The sequence below is a fragment of the Crotalus tigris genome, unplaced genomic scaffold (assembly GCF_016545835.1).
Source record: "Crotalus tigris isolate CLP2741 ecotype Arizona unplaced genomic scaffold, ASM1654583v1 scf7180000017953.204902, whole genome shotgun sequence".
NCBI classification, from domain to species: Eukaryota; Metazoa; Chordata; class Lepidosauria; order Squamata; family Viperidae; genus Crotalus; species Crotalus tigris.
In genome coordinates this window covers 6,850-32,421 of record NW_024096742.1, presented here as the reverse complement: position 1 = coordinate 32,421, position 25,572 = coordinate 6,850, and the positions used below count along the sequence as shown (strand labels likewise).

The 25,572-nt window shown below is 44.5% G+C and overlaps 2 protein-coding genes across 8 annotated transcripts; one reads left to right on the top strand and one right to left on the bottom strand.

Annotated features, from left to right (window-relative positions):
• The first annotated feature begins 1,219 nt into the window (after window positions 1-1,219).
• HOMEZ (homeobox and leucine zipper encoding) lies at window positions 1,220-9,451 on the top strand. Of its 4 annotated transcripts, none has more exons than XM_039345543.1 (3): window positions 1,288-1,641; window positions 4,489-4,555; window positions 6,333-9,451. In XM_039345543.1, the coding sequence occupies exon 3, from the start codon at window positions 6,393-6,395 to the stop codon at window positions 7,815-7,817; it is 1,425 nt and encodes a 474-aa protein (XP_039201477.1). In that variant the 5' UTR covers window positions 1,288-1,641; window positions 4,489-4,555; window positions 6,333-6,392; the 3' UTR covers window positions 7,818-9,451. The 4 variants fall into 4 exon arrangements, with proteins under 4 accessions (XP_039201481.1, XP_039201477.1, XP_039201478.1 ...); XM_039345544.1 differs by having other exon boundaries at window positions 6,280-9,451; XM_039345547.1 differs by lacking the exon at window positions 4,489-4,555 and having other exon boundaries at window positions 1,220-1,641.
• RNF212B (ring finger protein 212B) lies at window positions 7,853-25,572 on the bottom strand. Of its 4 annotated transcripts, none has more exons than XM_039345549.1 (15): window positions 25,395-25,572; window positions 23,551-23,689; window positions 23,108-23,160; window positions 22,269-22,343; window positions 17,820-17,935; window positions 16,771-16,831; window positions 16,572-16,600; window positions 15,679-15,719; window positions 15,413-15,455; window positions 13,417-13,474; window positions 12,717-12,762; window positions 12,113-12,152; window positions 11,831-11,967; window positions 11,037-11,095; window positions 7,853-10,186 (listed from the first exon to the last, which is right to left on the bottom strand). In XM_039345549.1, exons 2-15 carry the CDS (start codon window positions 23,648-23,650, stop codon window positions 10,046-10,048), a joined length of 999 nt encoding a protein of 332 aa, XP_039201483.1. In that variant the 5' UTR covers window positions 23,651-23,689; window positions 25,395-25,572; the 3' UTR covers window positions 7,853-10,045. The 4 variants fall into 4 exon arrangements, with proteins under 4 accessions (XP_039201483.1, XP_039201484.1, XP_039201482.1 ...); XM_039345550.1 differs by lacking the exon at window positions 25,395-25,572 and adding an exon at window positions 10,910-10,950 and having other exon boundaries at window positions 23,551-24,573; XM_039345548.1 differs by lacking the exon at window positions 25,395-25,572 and having other exon boundaries at window positions 23,551-24,573.

The following is a 25,572-nucleotide window of genomic DNA, read 5'->3' as shown; positions in this document are numbered from 1 at the left end:
AGTGGACAATCTCTTAAATAGGAGCCAGCCGTGTGCTGCAGCTGCCAAAAAAGCCAACACAGTCCTAGGCTGCATTAACAGAGGGATAGAATCAAGATCACATGAAGTGTTAATACCACTTTACAATGCCTTGATAAGGCCACACTTGGAATACTGCATCCAGTTTTGGTCACCACGATGTAAAAAAGCTGTTGAGACTATAGAAAGAGTGCAGAGAAGAGCAGCAAAGATGATCAGGGGACTGGAGACTGAAACATACAAGGAACATGCTGGAATTGGGTATGTCTAGTCCAATGAGGAGAAGGACCAGGGGTGACATGACAGCAGTGTTCCAGTATCTCAGGGGCTGCCCCAAAGAAGAGGGAGTCAAGCTATCCCCCAAAGCGCCTAAAATCAGGACAAGAAGCCACGGATGGAAACTAATCAAGGAGAAAAGCAACCTAGAACTAAGGAGAAATTTTCTGACAGTCAGAACAATTAATCAGTGGAACTACCTGCCTCCAGAAGCTGTGAATGCTCCAACACTGGAAATTTTTAAGAAGAGACTGGACAGCCATTTGTCTGAAATGGTATAGGATTTCCTACCTGAGCAGGGGATTGGACTAGATGACCTCCATTATCATTATTATTATCATTATATGCCCAACATGCACTCACATAACCAGACAGGCAGCCATTGGAACTGTTGCTAAGCGACAGGTCATGAGGACTACCTCCTTTGAATGAGCCTCCAGAACGGGTCTAAAATCCCTTCTTCATAAACCTCATTCGGAAAAAGGTGCAAGCCAAACCATTGTTAAGTGACAAGATATACAAGTTTATCTGCTGTTGAAATTGGTCAGCCATGGTTTATAGCTTCTTTTTTTTTCCCCCCTCCTGTTTTAGACTACCTGGACAAGTGAGTTTTCTTGGTTAAGATTTTTTTTTTCGAATGTGGTTTGCCCTTGCTTCCTTCTTAGGGCTGAGAGCAATTGACTGGCTGGCCCAAGATCACCCGGTTGGCTTTGTGCCCCTGATGCGATTCTAACTGGGGACTCCCAGTTTTTAGCTGACAATTTACCACTTTTACTGGTAGATGGCATCTGAAACCAACCATCGGGGTTTGCCTAGTAAACCATGGCTTAGACTTAGGAAGGGTGAGAATTTGCACCGAGGAGGAGGAGAAATCTGGCGTTCTCCGTTGTTAAAAGTTGCCCCGATGAAGCAAGAGAAGAGAAACACGAGCGCAGGCCCGGGTTCGTCTCTCCGAACCCGTTACTCGGATCCTCGCTTAACCCGGGGACCTATTGCAGGCCCGAAGCGGCGGGAACGGCCACGTTCTGACGACCCGCGAAACCCCCGAGTTCCCCAACCCGCCTTTAGCTTGGGCCCCGCGATCCTGGGAAGCCAGGCAGGGACTAGGGAAGGCGGCAGGCCACGCCGCCGCTTCCCCCCCCCTCAAGGCCCCGAACGTTCCGGAACGTGTGAAGCCACAATGAGCGGAGGGAGCCCTCTGAGCACGTGCAGAGCGCGGAACCGTCCGGAGCCTCCCCTGCCCGGCGCTCGGGGCTCTTCCAGCCAATGGCAGCCAGCCCAGCCTCTCCCGCGCCCCGGCAGCCAGCGCCCCCTCGCCAGGCGGAGAGCCGGAGCGCGGCCGAGCGGGTGAGTGGCCGGGGACGGGGCCCGGGCAGCCCAGCTTCTCCTCCGGCTCCGCTCCGCTCCTCTCCCGGCTTCCTTCTTTCCCCCTGCTCGGTTGCTAACAACGCCGGGGCAGAGACGCCTGGCCTACCCGCCCTTTGTTCCCCGGCGCTTCCTCTGCCCCGAAAGGGTCTCCCGAGGCGGAGAAGGAAGGGGACCGGCGGTGGGCGGCCGGGCTGGGCAGCCGCTCGGCGCCTGGCAGCGTCGCGGGCGGGGAGGCTGGAAAGGGAAGCTTGGAGAAAGTGGGCGAGCCCGGAGGCCGTGGAGCATGGGCCCTGGGGTTCAGAGCGGGGGGGGGGGTTGGAGGGTGCTAGTGGTGGACAAAGAGGCGGCAGGGGAGGAAGAGGAAGGGCAAGGCCGCGCGGATGGGCGGGGAGGCAGAGGCAGAGTTGAGCCCCCTCCCCCGCCGCTTCTCTTTTCGTGGTGGGGAGGAAGCGGTTTGGGGAAGGGGCTGCCGGTGGTCCCAAGTAGGGGAGCTGCGGGGCAGAGGAGGGTTTGCCCCGCAGACACGCGTGGTTATTATCATTATTATTAATAATAATAATAATATAATGAATTCAAACAGACAAGCACCTGCCACATAACACCCCAGACTTAACAATTGTCGATAAGAAAGACAAAAAGGTCTGGATAGTGGACGTGGCAGTGCCTGGAGACAGCAGAATAGACAAGAAAGAACTGGAGAAGATAACAAAATACAAAGACCTACAAATAGAAATAGAAAGACTGTGGCAAAAGCAAGCAAGGGTGGCACCAAAAGTTAATAGGCGCCTTGGGTGTAATCCCAAAACAACTGGAGCACCACTTGAACACCATCGGCATTGACAAATTTGCTATTAGTCAATTGCAAAAGGCGGCCTTATTAGGAACTGCTTCCATCCTGCGACGATATCTGTAATACCGTCGAACATCCACGTCTGCCTATCCCAGGTCCTGGGTAAGGACTCGATAGGTAGACAAAATGCCAAATCCAGTCTGAACATCTGGCTGACTGTGCGATGATCCATAATAATAATAATAATGATAATAAAGTTGGAAGGGACCTTGGAGGCCATCAAGTCCAACCCCCTGCTCAGGCAGGAAACCCTATACCTATACCCTATACCATTTCGGACAAATGGCTGCCACAGGTTCCCCTCTCTCTGGGACGGCCCTTGCAGCTGCTTCGAGTGACTGTTTTGGGATTGCAGTGCCCATCCTCACCGAGGACTAGTTCCTTAAGCGGCAAGTCCTGAGCAAAAGCCCATGCTGGTTTGTTTTAGCACAGTGGTTCTCAACCTTTTTAATGCCGCGACCCCCCCCAACCGGTCGTAAGTCGAGGACTACTCAACTGGTCGTAAGTCGAGGACTACTCAACTGGTGCAGCACCGTTTGCAGAATGGGACTTTTGACGGGCTCAGCAGGGCAGAGACAGCCTGGACAATTCCTATGGGCTTTGGAAAGCCAATAGAATTAGACTCTATTCAAGAGAGTCTATTCTATTGGCTTTCAAAAGCCAATAGAATCAAAGAGAGGAGCACAGCTAAGGAAAAGGGGGGGAAAAATGGCAGACTGCGTTGTTTGGCGACCCCCGTGAAATGCTCGTTCGACCCCAAATGGGGTCCCGACCCACAGGTTGAGAACCACTGGTTTAGCAGCATGCAGGATGGTGGTGGTGGTGATGGAGGAGGAGGACCCCGTCCCAAGAGGTGGCGTGGAGGGAAAGAGAAAGGAGAAAGGAAGGGATGGGTAGTAGCCACCTCTGGATTTGGGGGGGGGGGATATGAGTGAGCCAGAGGGTAGCTCTGCCCCACCCCAGAGAGGGGTGGGCTGGCATGGAGGCTGGGAGAGTAAAGCAAGAGATGGATGCAGCTGTTTAGGGGAGACCTTAATAAAGGGGGGAGCAGTTGAGAAGCAACCTTGGGACGCGCGCAGCCCAGCCTGCACAGCCGCTTTCTGGCTGTGCCACTTTTCTCCAAATTGCGTTCCCTCTTGAAAGAGCCTCGTACAATCTTACACTTGCTTGTCAAGAGGTCCGGTGCAGCACCTTGCGGTAAGGTAGTAGCATCTTTTCCCTTGCCAAGTGAGTAGCTACAACCTGCCACTGCGGACGGATGCTAGCATCCGTTTGGGAAAAGCGCCCGGCTTTGCACAGCGAGTACTGTCTGGCCTCCCGTTGTGTTTGTCTTGCCGGCTCCCCTGGGAAGCAGCTGCTGCACAGCTATTATCCCCATTTCACAGAAAGCCCTTTATGGCAGCCGGGGTGGGGGGGGGAGAGCATGGGAGGCTAGAAAGAGTGCGATTGGCACCAAGAGGCAAACAAAGGTCTGTCGGTTAAACTGTGGACGTTTCCATCAAACTCACAATCTCGGTTTATTCGGCTCCGCTTTTCTAAACTTTCCCATGAAAAAGGCAGAAGCCGGCTTTTGCATCCTTTAGGACAGTGTTTCCCAAACTTGACAATTTTAAGGCATGAGGACTTCAACTCCCAGAATTCCACAGCCAGCAACGCTGGCTGTGGAATTCTGGGAGTTGAAGTCCACATGCCTTAAAATTGTCAAGTTTGGGAAACACTGCTTTAGGAGGCGCATTTCAGTTTTAAATTAGGCTTTCTTTTTTTTTCCTTTTAAAGAGGATTTTAAGGAAGGCGAACTGGAGAAGCAAAAGATGAAGGAGGAGGAGGGGGAAAAAAATAAAGCCAGAGGCAACTTAGAAAAACCCTGGTGGAAAAGAAAACATTAGGACCCCCCCCCCATTTAGGTCCCTAGCAGCCCCCCCCCCTTAAAGGGCCAGTTTCCCTTGGCGTGACAAACTCCGCCTTCTGTTTCCCAGCGTGCCTTGCAGGGAATAGGAAAGACAAGGAAGGAAGGAAACTCCTGAGATGGGAGGGGAAAAAAAAGTAAGTACAACATCCAGAATTCAGTGAAGGGGTTTTAAGACAGGGGTGAGAGGCGAGGCGGGAAGGGAAGGCCGCTGAAGAAGTCTTGGAGTAGGGGGACCCACAAACAAAGGGGTAGTGAGGACGTTTTGGGGACACGAGGCTGGAAAAGGAGAGGTTTTGGGTGGTGTTTACATCAGTCATCATTCCAGAGGTTGGCTCAGGATAGTTCCCACACACACACACACACACACACACTTTAAAAAAAGGCTTTGCTCCTCCTGAAGTGCATTTACTGAGCAAGACCCATTATTCCATTAGTGGCAGGATTTACTAAGAGGTGATGGACTCTGGCTTTGTGGGGGGGGGGCTGCGATGGAGCAGTTTCCCATGAATTTTTGACTTCGGGCACCTCATTTTAAACCGGCATTAATTGCCCCGTTATTTCCATAATGATCTGTTTGCTAAGTTGAAGCCATCTGTTTTTACGTGGCTGTTAAAGTGCAAATTGGCTCTCCAGTCTGATTAGCACAATGGGCTTGGCGCTGCATTTTGTTTTCGATTTATTACCTCTCCGGGTTTTAAGTTCCCGGGTTATATAAATTATTGTGCTTTGAAACACCCCCGGTTCCTCCAAATAGACTTTCCGGATTAAAAAAAGCTTCCCCAAATGTCGGGGGAATAGGTAGGTGGAAGTTGGCTTTAGCAAACTTGTGAGGAGTAAGCGGGAACTCAACGCTTTTCCATCCTTTTGTGTAACAGAATTGAAATAAAGACCTAGGTCAGGGGTAGGCCACCTTGGCTCTTTTATGACTGGTGGACTTCAACTCCCAGAATTCCTGAGCCAGCCACGCTGAGGGGAAAGAGAGAGGTTTCCAAGCTGAGCCATGCTGGCTCAGGAATTCTGGGAGTTGAAGTCCACCAGTCATAAAAGAGCCAAGGTGGCCTACCCCTGACCTAGTTCATCCTCGTACTAAGCCATAGTTTGATTAACCAAGGTTCAGTAAGCCAAATTAGAAGCTGTAGTTTATTAAACTACTGTACGTTGAACGTTTCATCCTTCGCGTTAAGCCAAAACCACTCACATTTTAGCTCGGGGCAATGAGAAATCTCAGGGATTACGTTAAAATGGGTGGTGCGCAGAAATATTTTTTGGTCCAGAAACCTAATAGGACAATGATGATATGTTCTAGTTACTGTAATAAGCGGAACAGGGAGATTCTTGGCCAAGTAAAATATGCTATTTTGCAAATCCACATGGAAGAAGAGAAGGACTAGGAAGAGCAGTTGCAAATGTCTTTTTACAGAAAGACGTTGTGTTATCTTTCTGACACAGAAACCAAAATAAGTAGGAAATGCACTGTCGGGACAAGAGGCTCTGTTAATGCAGAAAAGTAAGCAATTTGTGATGCTGAGGCATTGGGGCCACCTTGGACAATGAGATTCACTTGACAAGATGCTTCTCTGGTATCTTCTTTCGTCATGATCCAGCCCACAGAAGTCTGGGTCTAGGTGCGCTGTCCTCTTTCAGACCGGCAATAGTTTTCTATGTGTAGAGGAGAGCACTCAGATGTGTGACCTGTAACTTGTGGAGTTGTAGTGCCCAGGTGCTGGGTAGTGACCAGAGGAAAAAAATGGATTTGGGGTATTAAAGATCTCCAAAAATCACGCTCGCCTTTTCTCTGGATTCTCTGCTTTATCCTTGCCTCATTTATTTACTACTCTTTGTACATTTTCTCCTACAGTTTATGCATTCTAGGTCTCTTTCTCTTTTCTTTCCTCTTCCCCTCTGCTCCAGTGCTTCTGGAAAGCTGCAGCTGATTCCTAAAGAGAGAAGGCTTCCCGGCCCCCCGCAGCCATGCCCTCCAATAAGGACGCCTCTGGCTGCCTCGGCTCCCCGCCAGGCTTGATCTGCTTGCCGCCCATCTCCGAGGACCTCCAGCTGGTGTGGACCCAGGCGGCCCAGACGAGCGACCTTGACGGGAACCAGCACCTTCTGCAGACGTTCAGCTATTTCCCCTACCCCAGCCTTTCCGACCTGGCTTTGCTCTGCCTGCGTCACGGCCTGCACATGGAGAAGGTGAAGGCTTGGTTCATGGCGCAGCGGCTGCGCTGCGGCATCAGCTGGAGCGCCGAGGAGATCGAAGAGACTCGGGCTCGCCTCATCTACCACCAGGACCAACTTCACTTTAGCTGCCTGCTTGCTGGCAGCGAGGGCGACTACTGGCCCCAGACGTGCAAAAGCCCTTCCTACCACCAGCTGGCTCCCCACCCTCTGCACTACTCCAGCAAATACCCAGAGAACCAGCAACCTCTAGTAACCTCCTTCAACCACTGCAGTACGGCTCAAGGAACAAAAGAACTTGGGACGATCACTCAGGACCTTTGGAAACCGCAGGGAAACGACGCGCCCCGCTACAGGAAACCTCAGGGAAATTTTGAACCTTCAGGGATCGTGGTGAATTTTCAGAATGCCAAAGAGACCGTTTCCTCCGGTGCTTATCCACCCGTCACAACGATGGGCCTGGATTACAGCCTCCAGGATTCTCACACGATGGCCTGGAGCTTCCCCGCGGCGTCCCAACCACCAGCCGAGCCCATCGCGCCCGCGGTTAACGGCGGGCACCACCCGGTGAGCCTTCCGCTGGGCTCTCCGGTTAAAGCTGCCCCGTCCTCCTCTAAAGCTGCGGCCGGCCTCGCGGACCGTCAAAACCACCAGCCCTCTGTTAGTGACCAGCAAACTCCCTTGCCGGAGGTTTTACGGAAGCCTCGGCGGAAGACGAAGGAACAGCTGGATCTGTTGAAGTCCTTCTTCCTCCATCGGCAGTGGGCCAGGCGAGAGGACTATCACCAGTTGGAGCAGGTCACTGGGCTACCACGAGCAGAGATCATCCAGTGGTTTGGAGACACGCGTTACGCCCTGAAACACGGTCAGCTGAAATGGTTCCGGGACAATGCGGGGCAGAGTCCGGAGCCCGCTTCCTCGGGACCTCCTCCGCAGCCGTGTGCCAACCCTCCGGACGCGAGCCCCCTGGAGCGGTACTGGGCCGCCCACGCGCAGCTGCAGGAGCACGACTTGCCGATGCTCTGCCGCAAATCAAGAATGAGCGCCGAGCAAGTGTTGGAGTGGTTTCGCTCACACTTGCCGGCCCCCTGCGAGGTCGAGGTGTGTCTGGGGGAAGACGACGAGGTGGACGAAGAGGTGGCGGCAGCCCTGATAAAGGCGGAGGACGAAGACTATTACGAAGACGAGGATGTGGAAGACGAGGAGGAGGAAGACTGAAGGACTTTTTGTGTGTGGATGCTGGAGGTTTTGGACTTCTCCGAGGAGCAGAGAGAGAGAGAGAGAAGAGAGAGAGAGAGAGAGAGAGAGAGGGTTTCTGCTCCAGCCATTTCCTGCTGTTAGCCGTGACCCCCGTCACTCACGTTCTAGAATGTGTTTTTTTTTTTCCTTTGAGCCTCTGAATTTAAAAACAAAAATAGTTTTGTTTCCATTCAGTGTTTATCAAGGCAGAATCACGGTGGTATAAAAATGGGGTTTAGATGCGAGTGGCCGTAATATGAATCCCTTCGGCAATCTGCTGGGTCTCAAAACGATTTCTTTTGATAAAGCTTTAATTCGGTTGATTGCATTTTTCAGTTTCGTATTGTTTCCCCGAGCATTTTCCCTTAAATCGTTACAAATTTGTTGTCTAGGTCGCTAAACCCCAAAGCCCAACGATTGCCTGATTTTGTTACCTTTTCTACGGCTTGGAATACAAATATTTTTTCATTTACGCTCGGATGTGCCTGTCTTGATTCTGTTTGTTCCAATTCATTTATTTATTTTTTTTATTCGAGTTTAAAAATTGGATCGTTCGTTACCAGAGTGGCAGAGATGTGGCAAACCCCACTCTTTTCAAATTCTATGAAAATCATAGATAAGATTTGACTGGTGGAAGCTCACATACCAACTACATTTTATTTTCAAACAGTTAAAAGTAATTGTTTGCTTTGTCAGTGCTTATGCTTTGCTTTTTCTTTGAAATCAAAGAAAAGTTAGAAGACAAGACTAAGGCTAACTTTCCTGTTTTCATGCCTTCAAGATACGTTGGGACTAAAAAAAAAATGTTAGTTTTTAGACTGGTACACAAGATGATAATTGTAGATATTATATTCAAATGGATATTTTTGTCATTTATTTCCATTTTCATTCTCTTTTATTTTAAAAAAAAAACATTTTTGGCACGACTTCTAATATCTGCTCCCGATGGTCCTTCTTTATCATGTGACTTTCATATCATTTTGCTTAGTTGGATTGTTTTCTTTTCCTTGTTCCGTTAGTGCCTTGATTCACCAGCTTTCCCCGTCATCCAGTTTTTCCATTCAGGTCATATATCTGGTCTGTACTAGTTGGTTTGATGTAGTGAATTGAATGCCAGTTAGAGATAGTGTAAGATAAAAAGAGTGGCCTCTTGCAAAAAGAATGGCAAACGCTCCTAAATGCTTGCTATCTTCCTCTGTCCAACTCTCATTATCCCCAGATTGACGGGAAAATAAACCCATACATCCTGAGAATAGCTTTTGAGATTATTTTGACAGAAAAGAGGAATTTGGAAGTTTGTGAAAGTATTAAGAGGTAGGAGACTAGACAGAGACTAACCATCTGTACTTTTTAAAAAAATTATTTAATTAAATATCATTTTCAATTTTTTTTTAAAGTAGAACCTCTACAAAAATAGCCTCTGCCTCTCCAGGCAAGAGAATTTAAAAGTACTGAAATGAGCTAATGAACCTTAGATAAAGAAAAAGTGGTACATAGATTATAGTACCGTACTTAGTGAAACATTCAAAGGCTGTAATTTGTCCAGGATAGAACTGAGCAGAATAATAATTTGATTTGTGGATTGGTTACGTAATAAATTGAGTGAGTTACTAGATGATTCTGTTCAGTAAATTATATCTGTCTTTTTCCTCTTTCTCTTTAATATAGTCTTTTTTTAAAGTGTATCTGTTCCATTTCAATCTGGGAAACAACGTTGGTTGCAAATACGATAATCGTATATTATGCGCAACCTGGATCAAATTGTTTGAATATTTCATCTTAGAAGTAGTACACAAAGGATTTTAGCTCAGAGAACATCCAACATACATTTTTCTTCTTAGCAAATCTAGTCACAAAGTAAGATTGGAGCTAGGACTCGCAGGTTACTTAATGGGCTAAATCTGACAGTTAAAACACTACGTATCAATAATGCTACTGCAGAGTTCACCAGCTACTTTTAGCGATTTTCCTCAAAAGATTTATAGGCATTTATTTTAAGATTATGTCACATACGCTAAGTGCCACAAATATGCTTTGTCTTGTATAATAATTTTTATTTATTTACTACGATGCATATACCGGTTGGCTTCAAGCAGCTGTGAATGGCTTATTTCAAGTCACAAAAAATATTTAAATAGAATTTTAATCAAAACAACGTCTCCTAATGGCATCACTCAATTATTAATGGATTGTTTTTTAATCAGGGCTCAAATGTTCAAAGAACGTATGCTGCAGGAAGTCTGCACAGAAGAGTCTGTCTTGCAATCTAACATTAGGATGATGTTTAAGAGAAGAGCTGCTTTGGTCATCCCCATTATTGCTGATGGATTTGGCTGATGGATGAATACCTGGGGGAAAGTTGCAATTAACTAGTTGCGTGGAGCCAGTCTTCTCAGTTTAGTACTGTATTAAATTCTGATCACTGTTTAGTTTGCTCAGCAAAATTATGTTCTAATTTCTGAGAATGGTAAATAATGAATTTCTAACATACTACAAATTCAGTTTAACAGAAAACACGGGGAATGAGAAAAAAATTGGGACTTTGTTCCTTTGGAAGCTGCCATTAAGACTTCTAACAGGTAAGGCTGGGACTTAAATTTTGCTGCTAAAACAAATTGATTTTAGCAGCAAAATTTTCGATATTATTTATTTATTTATTTATTTATGAGACTTATATACCGCTTTTAAGTGCAAGCACTCTCTAAGCGGTATACACCAGTAAGCAATGTATATATATATATATTTACATTGCCCCCAACAATCTGGGTCCTCATTTTACCTACCCCGGAAGGATGGAAGGCTGAGTCAACCTTGAGCCGGTGAGATTTGAACCGCTGACCTGCTGAACACAGTCAGCTAAAGTGGCCTGCAGTACTATACTCTAACTGCTGCACCACCTCGGCTCTTATTGCATCTTACTGGCAAGGATGATGAAAACTAGAGTTGGGGTGGGGGATGGAGGAGACCCATAATTTCACCTGGGTATGGATTACATTCATCATCTTTCACAAAGCTGTGCGATGTAACATATGAAAGGGTGAGAATGAAGAATCCACGTTGGTCTCACTTACCTGTGGGAAAAGGATGGTGTAGAGTGAGGTGTGAATCCCAGCTATGAATGACAAGAGAAAGAAAAAGCAATTGAACTGGACGAAGCCTTTCTTAGCATGAACTACCTGTCTACAATCTGACTTTTACCTGTCGGGGGTGCAGTCTTTCAGCATTGTGGTGGTCAGGCATAGAAGCACCTGTTGGATCTGTAAAACAAAAGCAATAGGAAACTGGACAAGAGGGTAAGTTCTATGGCAGGGGTAGGCTACCTTGGCTCTTTGATGATTCGTGGACTTCAACTCCCAGAATTCCTGAGCCAGCCTGGCTCAGCTTGGAAACGTCTCCCTTTCCCCTCAGCATGGCTGGCTCAGGAATTCTGGGAGTTGATGTCCACCAGTCATAAAAGAGCCAAGGTTGCCTACCCCTGGTCTATGGGAATTGAAGGGCTATCTTAACATCTTAGTCAATTTTGGCATCTGCATCTCACGCTAAGCCTTAGTTTGTCTAACTATTCTGGAATACATAATGCCAGGGTTAAAACTGCACGATATACTTTAGACAGGCTGGTGATGTCAGGCACGCATCAAAAGAAAAGAGGACTTTTCTAGGAAAAGGAGAGTAGGGCAAAGTTTTAAAAGTTACTTAAAATACGGCACAATTGATGTGATTATTCCTTGTGTATGGTTCCCCTTCTGTTACTTTACACAGTACTGTTCAGTGACAACTTTGGGGGGTCACTCAAGCTAAATCCATTGCTTTGGGATTCACCTGTAGCTACTGGGCCTTAGATGTTACGATTTGTAAATAACACCTGTTGTTTACAAATCATGATAAACCAAGTTCATGTTCAAGAAACTAGATTGCAACCGAAAGTAGTGCATTACTGCACAAAAACAATATGGAATAAACATATATTAGCCAAAGAGGAACTCTTTCCTCACCAGGAAAGATGCTGAGGTTGAAGTATGGAGTTTCCTGTGGCTGCCCAGGGTTGTTAGCACTCCGACTTAGTCTCGCCATCGGAGTTTGAAGACCGAAGACATTGAAACTGGGGGTATGGGAAACGGAAGGAGAGGCCCTAAAAAGGAGGGAAGAGTTGACAGAAGTCCTGATTCTTGTGGAAGACAACAGTTAAATGTTTTTAACTGACATTGTATAACTATATGTAAGCAGCACCATCAGCAAGGACACCCCCCCCCCATTCCCCTGCTTTTCTGACTCACCTATAGAATAAGCTCTGCGTGGAGGCGGAAGACGGAGTGGCTGCCAAATAGAAGGTAAAGGTGTTACGCATGAAATGAATGGTGGAGAGCACGTGGAAAGGTGATAGGAAGTTTATTTATTTATTTATTTATGAGACTTATATACCGCTTTAAGTGTGTATATATATATATATATATATATATATATATATACACACATTGCTCCCAACCATCTGGGTCCTCATTTTACCTACCCCGGAAGGATGGAAGGCTGAGTCAACCTTGAGCCGGTGAGATTTGAACCGCTGACCTGCTGAACACAGTCAGCTAAAGTGGCCTGCAGTACTGCACTCTAACTGCTGCGCCACCTCGGCTCAAGTTTAAGGATAGGCATGTGGGGAAAGGGTATCTAAGGTGAGCAGATCGAACAGAAATCATTCATGACAGGGAAGGAATGGGGTTTCTCTTCACAATAAATTCTGTTCCAAATAATAAGCTGTGAAAGGATGCTTGTCTGTAGAAAGGATACCCTGGAAGATTCTTGATTTTATTTCCTTGGGCTCTCTGTTGCCCAGAATCTAAATATGGCAGAAATTTACTGTTTGTTGAGAGTTACACTTCTTACCATTAGCAGAGACCGCTGGGGTCATTCTGGGGACTCTCGTGGCATGCTGAATAAAGGGGAGAAAGGTTTAAAGGAATTTTCATTTATCTCATTTGTATAGTGCAGGGGTAGGCAACCTTGGCTCTTTTATGACTCGTGGACTTCAACTCTGAGCTATGTTGGCTCAAGAATTCTGGGAGTTGAAGTCCACGAGTCATAAAAGAGCCAAGGTTGCCTATCCCTGGTATAATGGACTCGGAGCAACGTACAACAAAGCTACGAGTTAGGTAAAATCATAACAAAAATATTAAGAACTATGAAAAACAAAACCTATATGGAAATACACTAACAGATGAAGGGTTAACGGAGCGAAAGTACTAAAAGGGAACAATTAAACCATTCAGTAGCCTTAGAGCTAACATTATTAATTGTTCTTTGTTGCAGATAAACCAGTTTGGGGTTTGGGGGCTTTCTGGTTTCCCCAGTGAAACCACCTTTTTAACCACATTACTGCTAAGGAAACAGTGGTTCTGGCCATGCCACGTGCAGCTAAGCAGAACTAAGAGTCCAGAATGTTTTGTGTCCAAAGACAGCTTTTCATTTGGGCAGATGGTATCGAGGGAATTTTATTCTCAAAACTACTTCAAATGACTGCAGGAAACAAAAGCAGTCTATCCCGTTTCCCTTTCCTGGGAAAAGAAAAGCGATGGCAGAAACTAACCTGCCAGCTTGGCTGGTGGCTGACTCTGGAAGAAATGGAATCCATTGAAGATGAGCGGCTATGAAAGAGGCACAAGGAGCTGTCACTACAACAACTGGAAAGTTAATCTGCAATCGGATGCACAGTACTCTTTATGGGGACTTTTTAAGTATAATAATCAGGTTTTGCTGTACGGGAGCGAGCCTGAAGAGACCATAGTCGCAGCCAGAAGATTCTAAGACAGCGGTTCTCAACCTGTGGGTCGGGACCCCATTTGGGGTGGAACGACCATTTCACGGGGGTCGCCAAACAACGCAGTCCGCCATTCCCCCCACCCTTTTCCTTAGCTGTGCTCCTCCCTTTTATTCTGTTGGCTTTTGAAAGCCAATAGAATAGACTCTCTTGAATAGAGTCTAATTCTATTGGCTTTCCAAAGCCAATAGTAATTGTCCAGGCTGTCTCTGCCCTGCTGAGCCCGCCAAAAGTCCCCTTCTGCAAACGGTGCTGCACCAGTTGAGTAGTCCTCGACTTACGACCGGTTGGGGGTCGCGGCATTAAAAAGGTTGAGAACCACTGTTCTAAGATGTGGAATGAAGTGCTGACACTCCATTCCATAGCTCAGATAGAATATGCCTATTCTAAATCGCTGAAGAGACAGCCACTTGTCTGAAAAAGTAGTATAGGGCAGCGATGGCGAACCTTTTAGAGACCGAGTGCCCAAACCACAACCCAAAACCCACTTATTTATTGCAAAGTGCCAGAGCTGCATCAGCATTGTGGTGCCCTCAGGGGAGGGGCATGGGGGCATGGCCCACTGGGTGCGCATGGCTGGGGTGGGCATGGCCACCTCGATGTTGCTCATGGGGGGGACACCTATGGGGGCCAGGCAGGGTTGGGGGAGATCCAGGGGATCTCTGGCGGGTGGGGCGGTGGGCAGGAGGCCCAGCATAGATGGGGGGGAGGCACGCAATCCTAGCTGGGACTGGGGGCCGTGGCGCTGATGGGGATCCGGCTTTCCCTGCTCGGGGTGGCCTTTGACTTGCTTGGTTTGGGGGTGATCTACCACCTTTACTTGAGCTTGCTAGCTGATCACTTCGCCTCCTTTGTGCAGGGCGACGGCGGAAGCCTAATGGACCTGCACAAGCTGCTGGCAGTGGCAGCACACGTGCCCACAGAGAGGGCTCTGAGCGCCGCCTCTGGCACGCGTGCTATAGGTTCGCCACCACTGGTATAGAGTCTCCTGCTTGAGCAAGGGGTTGGACTAGGTGGCCTCCAATGTCCCCTCCAACTCTATGGTATTCTGTATTCTGATTTTTCAAAGGAAACCCTGTTTCCTCTCTTCAAATCTGAGCAAGTTAGCAAACTTTATGCAATCTTTCAGGATCTGGAGCACCTTCAGAATAGTGGCTGCCATGGGAGACTTAGCCAAAATACCCTTTGCCAGAAAACAAACTATCTCTTCGGGATATTTTCACCATCCCACTGGGATTTTTGTGTGGACTCAAGCTATTTTTGTAAAAGACATACTACAGTGGTTCTCAACCTGTGGGTCGGGACCCCATTTGGGGTCGAACGACCATTTCACGGGGGTCGCCAAACAACGCAGTCCGCCATTTTCCCCCCCTTTTCCTTAGCTGTGCTCCTCCCTTTTATTCTATTGGCTTTTGAAAGCCAATAGAAGAGACTCTCTTGAATAGACTCTAATTCTATTGGCTTTCCAAAGCCAATAGGAATTGTCCAGGCTGTCTCTGCCCTGCTGTGCCCGCCAAAAGCCCCAGTCTGCAAACGGTGCTGTACCAGTTGAGTAGTCCTCGACTTACGACCGGTTGAGTAGACCTCGACGTACGACCGGTGGGGGGGTCGCGGCATTAAAAAGGTTGAGAACCACTGGCATACTAGAATGTAGCACTTTTGCTAGCTTTTTTTTTTTTTTTACAAAAACTGTCCAAGGAGTTTTTGATAAAAACTATGAATAGCATAAATCACCCCTAATTTAAAAAAAAACCCACACATTTACCTGACTACCTCACTGGAGCGCTGGAAAATAGGTTGCGGTGTAACTGCAAAGTATGAGAGGGTTACAGTCACGGTTAACTCTGCTAGACATAATGTTGGGCTGAGATATTAAGAAATCTTAATAGCTGGATATACCTGTCCATATCCTACGTTGCCCTCGGAGATCCGGGCAAACATCCATATATTTCTGCCCATGCAAATATCTACACATACGCAAAATGTTACCCTGAACCTGGTGAAGTGATTCGAGATCTTTATATCTCTTACCTGTCTGTGACGGAGGAGTGACGGCAACCGGCTTTGGGGTGCTGTTCTGGCATCAAATCAAAATGAGTTTGATCAGTTAGGATAACTCTCCCCATTCACCCACCCCCTAAATATTGGGTTTTTTTTCTTCCTCCGGTTTTTTCAGGGCTGGCCTATGGCTCTTCATTTTGCCATGAAGCTCTCTTATAGTACTGCCTTTACTCACAGTCACTCATGCCCTTGTCACCTCAAGACTGGATTACTGTAACGCGCTCTACATGGGGCTACCCTTGAAGGGCGTTCGGAGGCTGCAGTTGGTTCAGAACGCAGCCGCGAGAGCGATTGTGGGCGTGCCAAGGTACGCCCACGTGTCACCTATCCTCCGCGAGCTGCACCGGCTTCCTGTGGGTCTCCGGACGCAATTCAAGGTGTTGGTTATCACCTTTAAAGCCCTTCATGGCATAGGGCCAGGTTACTTACAGGACCGCATACTGCCGCACAGTTCCCAGAGACCGGTGAGGTCCCATAGATTGGGCCTCCTTCAGGTCCTGTCGTCCAGACAATGTCGGCTGGAGGGCCCTCGGGGAAGGGCCTTTTCTGTGGTGGCTCCGACCTGGTGGAATCAACTTCCCCCCGAGATTCGAACTACTCCCACCTTGCCGGCCTTTAAGAAAACCATTAAAACTCTCCTGTTCCGGCAGGCCTGGGGCTGATGTCCCCGGGGGGGGGGGGGGCGGGATATGATCGGACTCGCTGTATGACTGTATTATTTTATTGTTTTATGATTGTTTTAACTCTGTACGCTGCCCTGAGTCCTTTGGGATTGGGCGGCATATAAATAAAATTAAATACAAATACCAATACAAATGCCTCTGCTTCATGGGCTGCCAATCCTGATGAACGGACATACTGACCTGCTGCTTTGGTGGTGTCTGGGAAAAGCCTGTTGAGAGAAGAGGGAGGGTTTGGGGTCACCAGCCGGGCCCCGAACACGCAAAAGGGTTTGATTTACTCTCGACGAATAAAGTAGAAGAGCAGAAGCCGTTGCTGCCAGCAGAGGGTGACAAGAAACCAAAGAAGGGAAACTATGATTGTTTCCGCCAAACGTCTTACCTTCAGGTTGAAGTACTTCTTCTTCAGTTCCCTGTTTTCCTTCTGTACGGCCTCTAGTTCTCTACGTATGGAAGTTTGGCAGGCAGGGAGAAACAGAAAGAGAGTGATAATAATATGCCTCGATGCTTTAGAGCCCACTAGAGAACACTTCAGCGGTGATGAGAATAAAGGCGGGAGGGCTGCCTCTGGGGCCATGCAAGCTATTTGTTTCACTTCGCAAATTATCAACATGCTTTAACATTTAACGGCCGATATCAGAAGGGAGCAGTAGCCTGGGGTCGTCTTTAGAAAAGCATATAATCCTATTTGCTTGCCACGGTTTTTAATCTCCCTCAAAAATAAAACAAGTATTTATTTCCCCCCCACCACCACCAATTAGGACAACTGAAGGATGTTTCCAACCTACTCAATAACTTTCTGTTGAGAAAGAGGGGAGAGGAAAGAATGGCTTTGTGGATATAGGACGGGGAAAAAAAAGTTTTATTTTAAGTATTTTATGTAAACAAAGTGGGAGGTTGACCTAAGACAGGGGTTCTCAATCTTGGCAACTTTAAGACTTGTGGACTTCAACACCCAGAATTCCTCAGGCAGCAAAGCTGGCTGAGGAATTCTGGGAGTTGAAGTCCACAAGTCTTAAAGTTGCCAAGATTGAGAACCCCTGACCTAAGAAGTCACGATGGACCTTTGATCGACTGGTTAATGTTATTAACTGAGTGACAATATGAAATGAGATCTTGTAAAGTTAATCATTTTAACGTTACTAATCCCTACAGATAAAACTTAAGAGGCTGTATTCACAAAGTATGCCAGGCAGGTAAATGAAAGACCTAGCAATTGCATTTGCACAACCTGTTAACCTTATTTTGAATCTTGGTTAGGTTGTCTTTGTGGCTTACGGTACGGTATGGAGCAGCTTATTTGGGTAATACACAGCATGTTCAGTGGATTCTATGACCCCAGAAATAGGATCATTCAATATTCATACTGTGTTACGCAAACACATTTATACTATTTTCCTTTGTTATATGAACACAACCTGCATATCTCACTTTTCCTGGATAGTTAGTTTATGGAGAGCTTGCTGGAGTGCTCCTTCAGCTTTTGAAGCATTATTTTTATAGAAAGAGACCAGCAAATCCATCTGGCTCTTCTGGAATGTCCATACCTAGAAAGAAAATCAGAAGGCATGAGAGAAGAGGATTTCAAGCAAATTCAGCATTTGATCTGAGGTTCCCAACTCATTTAGAGATACGTATATGAAACAGCATGTGGAACCTTTCAAATCTAGGTACATCACTCACTAGGAGATCTCTTCCATATGGATGGTACAGGACCCATCCCTACAAATCACGGTAGCCTTTGTCATTCTGGGTGTTATTCCAATATAACTCCCACACTAAGATGGTCAATAGCAATGGCTGATGAGAAGATTGGTCCATCAACATCTTTCTTGGATTGGAAGGCCCCGCTTACTGTCATTCGTGTCTTGGTCTCCTCTTTTTTTAGATTGCCATAATGTTGCTAAGAGTTGACAATCATTTGATGACACGTCATTGTGCCGTATCTAGAGCTACTCTTGCAGACCCTCTAGAACAGTGGTTCTCAACCTTTTTAATGCCGTGACCCCCAACCGGTCGTAAGTTGAGGACTACCCAACCGGTCGTAAGTTGAGGACTACCCAACTGGTCGTAAGTCGAGGACTTTCCCTGCCCGGGAGCGCCGCGGATCCGTGGTGCCGCCCCCTGCGCTGGCCGAGGCGTAGCTGGCAAGCGGCAGAGATGGCGCAGGCTGACCACCGGCTGGGCCACCAGCTAGCCCAGCCCAAAGGAGGTAAGACCACCCGCTGGGCCCCACTTGCGCCAGCAACCCTCCCTGCGCCCGCTGGCCTCCCACCTCCCACCCCTGGCCTTACATTTTTAGTACTTGCTCAGCAGAGAGGGGTGGAAACTTCCAGACAGCTCGCCTTTGCTGCAGACAACTTGCAGCACCGTTTGCAGAATGGGACTTTTGGTGGGCTCAGCAGGGCAGACACAGCCTGGACAATTCCTATTGGCTTTTGAAAGCCAATAGAATTAGACTCTATTCAAGAGAGTCTATTCTATTGGCTTTCAAAAGCCAATAGAATAAAAGGGAGTAGCACAGCTAAGGAAAACGGGGGAAAAAATGGCAGACTGTGTTGTTTGGCGACCACGTGAAATGGTTGTTCGACCCCAAATGGGGTCCCGACCCCCAGGTTGAGAACCGCTGCTCTAGAAACTTCAGCTGAGAACTAACTTGGTCACCAGGTTCGTTATGGTTACAGCTCAACTTTCTGGTTACAACTCAACTTTTCTGGTTTAAAGCCCTATAAGTCTTGTTATCTATGGGATCATTTTCTCCAAGTGGCATATGCTTACTCAGTAAGACTGGGGGCTCTTTCTGGATCTTATTTTCAGGAACCCACTGAGATGAATCCTTGCAGCTGACTTCTTTTGCTGGAGCACCATTCCTCCTAAGATCAGATTGGTTCCCACCCTTTTGTTGGGGGCAATAAATAAATTTGTAATTATATTCACCCTCCTGATATGGATTGCATGTTGTTAAGTTTGTTCCTTGGCGTACTGATTGTTATTTGTTTTATTACTGTTCTTTATTGTGTTTGCATTATTTTATAAGATGTTTGAATTAGAATGTATTTATTTATTTATTTGATTTATATGCCACCCAATCCCAAAGGACTCAGGGCGGCGTACAAAATTAAAACAATCATTGAGAATAAAACAATAAATAATTCAATCATACTGCAAGTCCGAATTGGCACAGAACTGGCAGTAATGCACAGTGTCTATATAAAGGGCCTATATGGGCTGAGCTGGAATGGAATGGAAGGGCGGGGCGGAGCGGGGCAAAGACAAAGGACAAGGGGCAAAGTCCAGAGTCCAAAGGGTTGACTTTATTTGGTCAAGTGTGATTAGACACACGAGGAATTTGTTTCCAGTTGAAAGAGAGGTTATTCTCCCAAAAAAACACAAGACCTTGTTTTTCCCAAAAGTCCTGTGAGAAGGTGAGGTGCACGACAGAGTTTAACAATAGCCTGCACGTGGAACCCTAATTATGGTGCCAGATTTTTTAATATTCATGGTTTTAATAGGTATATTTATGATGTTGCCTTATATTATTGATGTTGTTTTAATTGCTAGCTGGGAGCCGCCCAGAGTTTGATGTAACATGGGTGGCTGTATAAATATTCTAAATTAAATAATGACCACAGATTCTCCAGCCCTGGAACTGAGTAGCTGAATAGAAGGACAAATCATGTAATAGTACTTTATATATTTACTTTAATATTCCATCTAGTCGGGGGTGTGATCTGTGTTCTGTGTTTGCAAGGCATATATTATACAGAGCAAAGAGTTCAGACTTGTGTTTCTAAAGCTGTAAAATGAACAAGACGATATGAATATTATCCAAAAGGTGAGTTGAATGATAGCAAGGAATCTTACAACAGTTTAAAGTCTAACCAAGTTATCATAGTATAAATTGTCTTGGATTACATTTTCTGGCTTTCCTTCTCAGTTACCCCCCCAGAACTGTTTCTAAACCATGAGAAATTAAGAATTAACTTTTAGAATTAAAGAGGACCTCTAGGGGAAAAAAAAATCAATAGTGTACAGAACTGCTTATTTGAATATCTGGCACGTGCGTCATTTTTGCTTGACAGCTTGTTCAACAACTGCTTGCTTGATTTACAGAAAAAAAAAAGGATCTTATCAGAAATAAGTACGTACTGTAACAACTGGTTACAGCTTAAATAGTGCATTAGGAAAGCGTGCCATAACCCTCAAATCCCTTAAACACGAGAACAATAGAAACACAGCAGTTAAAATATTTATCCATCAGGATTTCTTAATCTTTACTTGGGACTAAAAAAAAACAACCCTTCTCTCACTTTTTTCCAACTTTTGGAATCTCCTCCCATATGGTTGGTGCTCACTTGTGTGGTTTTTTTAACAGCAGGGGGAGCCCTTTATTTTTCCCAGGGCGTAAATCAGTGGTTCTCAACCTTTTTAATGCCGTGACCCCCAACCGGTTCTAAGTCGAGGACTACTCAACCGGTTGTAAGTGGAGGACAACTCAACTGGTGCAGCACCGTTTGCAGAATGGGACTTTTGGCGGGCTCAGCAGGGCAGAGACAGCCTGGACAATTCCTATTGGCTTTGGAAAGCCAATAGAATTAGACTCTATTCAAGGGAGTCTATTCTATGGGCTTTCAAAAGCCAATAGAATAAAAGGGAGTAGCACAGCTAAGGAAAGGGGGGAAAAAATGGCGGACTGCATTGTTTGGCGACCCCCGTGAAATGGTCGTTCGACCCCAAATGGGGTCCCGACCCACAGGTTGAGAACCGCTGGCATAAATAGTTTAAAGTAAGGGCTGTTTTTATCACCGGTGCAATTAATTATATAATACTGCCGTTCTTTTATTTTTTTGTAAACTGTACTAGGAAATTTCTGTTTTAAAATGTGATATATAAAGCATTCATGTGAATGAATGAAAATGATGCGCTATTATCTAAACCAGGATCTGCGCATCATTCTCAGGAGTGAACTTCGGATGTTCTCTGAGTTTGCAGATCAACTTGCTGAGATGACAAGGGGGCTTATGTGATTACATGGAAACTACATGGATTGCTGTTCTCAACCACCCTTCCTTTCTTTTAACCCCCTTGAGGCCAAACTTTCATTATGAAAATCAAGATTATACATTATCTTTCACTCTAGCACTTAAAGCCTGTATTGAACAAACATAAAAAGGAAAGGAGATCTGTCTTTTATCCAACTGCAAGATACCGGATTATCTTTTACCAGAAGCTCCTGTGCGGAATATTGAACACAAGGTAGCAGTTTTGCCCGTTGTCTTGATCTAATGAAGAATAGTTGTAAACTTGGTTCAGTTCAATAGAATTGTGAGAAAATAAATAAAAACAATTGTTGAATGGATGTAGAATTAAATGCAGATCCATTCCGTCTTTAAAGGTTCCTCTCCCGTTCTTTGTTTGAGCGCTAGGCTATCTAGTTGAAGAAATGGGATTAGGATGAGGATTATCATGGTGGATTTTAATGCTCAGGTATTGCTGACTCTGCTGAAACTTCTTCTGATGATTAACTAGCTTGTCACAACATTTATCTGGCTCTTTTATCTAGATTTATTATTGTAATTAATTAGCTTTCTTGGCAAACGAGGACCGCTATTACTACAGAATTAACCTTTCCCCAGATTGGTTATTAACCAGTCCTCTAGTGGACATTGGATCATTCATCCATTGTGTAATAGCTATTAAAAATGGAATAAAATATATCTTAATTTTAGGGGAAATGTTGTAGTTCATTCATGTTTTCTACAGGCCTCCGAACACTTTAAGTAGGTCAGAATAACTTCAGTATTACATACCTGTTCTGATCACTGTTCCTCTTTTTAGCAACTAAAATCTATGAGAACGTAACCCAAAATGGTTTCTCACCTGAGAGATATGAGCAATATAGCTGAGCGCTGTTTCAACAGGGTTTTTGAAAAACTTCTTTTCTTCTTGTTTCATCTGAAGGCCAGAAAAGCAGACAAAGGGGTGGATAAGGGTTAAATTCTTTATAACGTAAAAGGCGAAGCAAATGGAATTTTTCAGAGTTTATTTAATTGGTTGTATAACTGAAATATCACCTTTCCAATATCATTTCACCAACTGAATTTATGTCTATCCAGCTACTCTGGATTTTGATTTTTTTATAGTTTTTATGTCATCATATTTTCTCCTGCTTTTTTTCTAAGGAGTTGAAGGTAATATACTGGTAGTATGAAGAATACCACTTTTGGATCATTGAAAAACAGTAAGAAAAATATTCTGAAATAAGTAATTTTTTTTAAATCATTTTTCTTCTCTCACCTAACTTTATAGAAGCCTTCTTAAATAGATTCCATTGAGTAATTGAGTACACAACATTGATGGGCAGTATTTGAATACTTTTCTCCATAATATAATTGGGATACACAATGAGATCCCGACTGCCAGGTAGCTGAATATTTTTACAAATTAAAAGTACATAATAAATCATTCCCAATTTTTCAGGAAATGTCTTTTGTTTGGTTTCTTATAAATTAATATTTATCCACTTTCTACTAATGTCAGAGCTCTGTTAAACTCATTGTTTAACACTCCAGTTAAATCCTGCTCACTATTTGGTTTTCTTGCTTCTTATAATTTAAATATTTGACACATTCACCCAATAGATTGGGATACAAAGTCTGAGTTCAGAGATACCAAAAAGAAAGAAAAAAGGAATCTTTCTTACAGAAACTAGAACTTACATTATCTTTTAGAGACAAATATTTGCAGCTTGTTCCACAAGAAGGGCATTTATCTAACAAGATTAAAATGTAAAATTGTTAATAGGACACTGAAATATTTCACATATCATAATCCACAAATTGCAAAATGGATGTTTTTTTTTTCTAAAATTAGCGAGCCAATTTTTGTTTAGATTCTCTTTATAAGGATTTTGGCTGATCTCTAAATGTGATGGAGACTTGGGGTTGGGCGGCACTTTGATAGGAAACCACCCCAAATCTCAGAGCTGTAGATCAATTTAGAATGTGGCAAAAAATATCTGTACTGTTACCCAGGAAATGACACAGAAGTATCCAAGAGGTCATCATTTTAATTTCTTTGACTTTTACAGTACTCCGTTTGTGCTGGATGGCGCGCACACACAAAGAAGCCTCTAAAGTAGAAAAATACATTTCATACTTACCTGTACCAGCACATTTTTGGCAAAATATGTGTCCACAGCTAGTAACTGAGAAGTCAGATTTCTCTTGGCTGAAGCACTGATTGCAATGAAACCAATCCATGTTGAAAGGCAGAAAGGCTAGGTAGATTTTTCTCAGCTTCTATTGTGAATAAGGATGTGTCAGATTGTTTTCTAAAAAGAATTGTAATTGAATTTGAATTTTTGCAGGAAGCAGAAAAAAAATGGTCATGATGTATGTTTTTGAAGATTAGAATAAAAATAAAAGATCTTAGAGAAAATATAAACAATGCTGTAACCATAGGACAAGAGGGTGTTTTTTTTATATTTATACCCCGGTAAAAGAAAATTGAAACTGATTTTTTTATTTCTGCATTTTGGCCTTTGCTCTTTTTTTCATTCTAAATATATGTTGAATTTTATAAAAAAAGAATTGGATGGAAAAATAGAATGGAAAGGTGACATAAATTAAGCGAATTATTTATAAAAATAGAGGGGGAGAGAAGTAGGAGGAAAAAACAAGCATTTAGAAAAGGCTGGATAAATATACTGGACTGGAAACAAAGGTGAAACATTCCGTCATTACATATGAGGGCCTGGTGGAGACGATATAAGCAGCGGAAGGATTCATTTGTATCAAATATTGTGTTAGTGTTGCTAAATTGATTAAATGTTGACTATGTTAGTTTCTTTTATCCTTTCTTTATCCACATATCCTTTCTTTAAAAGACGGTGAGGAAGGCAGAAAGTAGCACATCATCCATCACCATCATCATCTGAGTATTACCCAGATTGTTGGGGGCAATGTAAATATATATATACATTGCTTACTGGTGTACACCGCTTAGAGAGTGCTTGCACTTAAAGCGGTGTATAAGTCTCATAAATAAATAAATAAATAATAAATAAATTACTGTACGGTCTGGCCTTACATGGGCTGAAAAAGGATGATTGCAATTATATTAGGCCAGGGGTAGGCAATCTTGGCTCTTTTATAAGGTGACCAACCGTCCTCATTTAGGGAGGACAGTCCTCCTTTTCTAAGTTCTGTTCTCCCTCGAAAAGTGTTCTCCTACATGTCCTCCTTTTCAATATTTGAAGATTAATTTGCAGGGCTTTTTTTTTTCCTCATAGAACACTCAGAATGGCATTCCGGCACCTTTTTTTGATGTTTTTTTTTTCAACTTTTGCATGAGCTGTGCTACTCCCCCTATTGGCTTTCGAAAGCCAATAGGAATTGCTGCTGAGCGCACCAAAACACCTGGCTGACAAACTTTGCACATGCAAGCTGTCGGTATTATTGTTGCAATGAATAAAATGTTTCTTTTATTTACTATATTTTTTTCTTCAATTTATTTGTGTCCTCCTTTTCATTGTAAAAAAGTTGGTCACCTTATCTTTTATGACTCGTGGACTTCAACTCCCAGAATTCCCGAGCCAGTGCTGGGAGTTGAAGTCCACGAGTCATAAAAGAGCCAAGGTTGCCTACCCCTGTATTAGGCCAATAGATCCGGCTACTTTCCAACTGCATACTCACTATTAATGACTATTCATTGAGTTCAACAAATAACAAATAAAAGAAAAGAAATAAAATGTTATTCCATTAAAATGATGTGGGCTTCAGAAAAGGGAAAAGGAAAAAGAAAATGAGGGGGAAAAAATTCAAGCATAAAGGGAGGCAATCTTGCTCCATTTCTTGGCATGGATCCATGGGGTTCAGGATGCAGCCATAATAACAGGGAGGGAGAGAATGGAGGAACAGATGTTAAGATGAATTGCCATATATCAAAGCTATGGCAGCATATTAATGGTTTCATAACACCAACATGTCCTAGGCAGTAGCATACGTCACATTTATGGCGAAATCCTGTTTTCTTCCCCAACTTTTTCTTTTAGTGGCTCTGGATTTCTCCCATTTTATTATTTTTTGACTACTGCCAGTTCTGGCTGGAGGTTGATGACCATCAGTGATCTTCATTCTTTCAACATTACTGTACAAAACAAAAACATGATATTTTTGCCAAA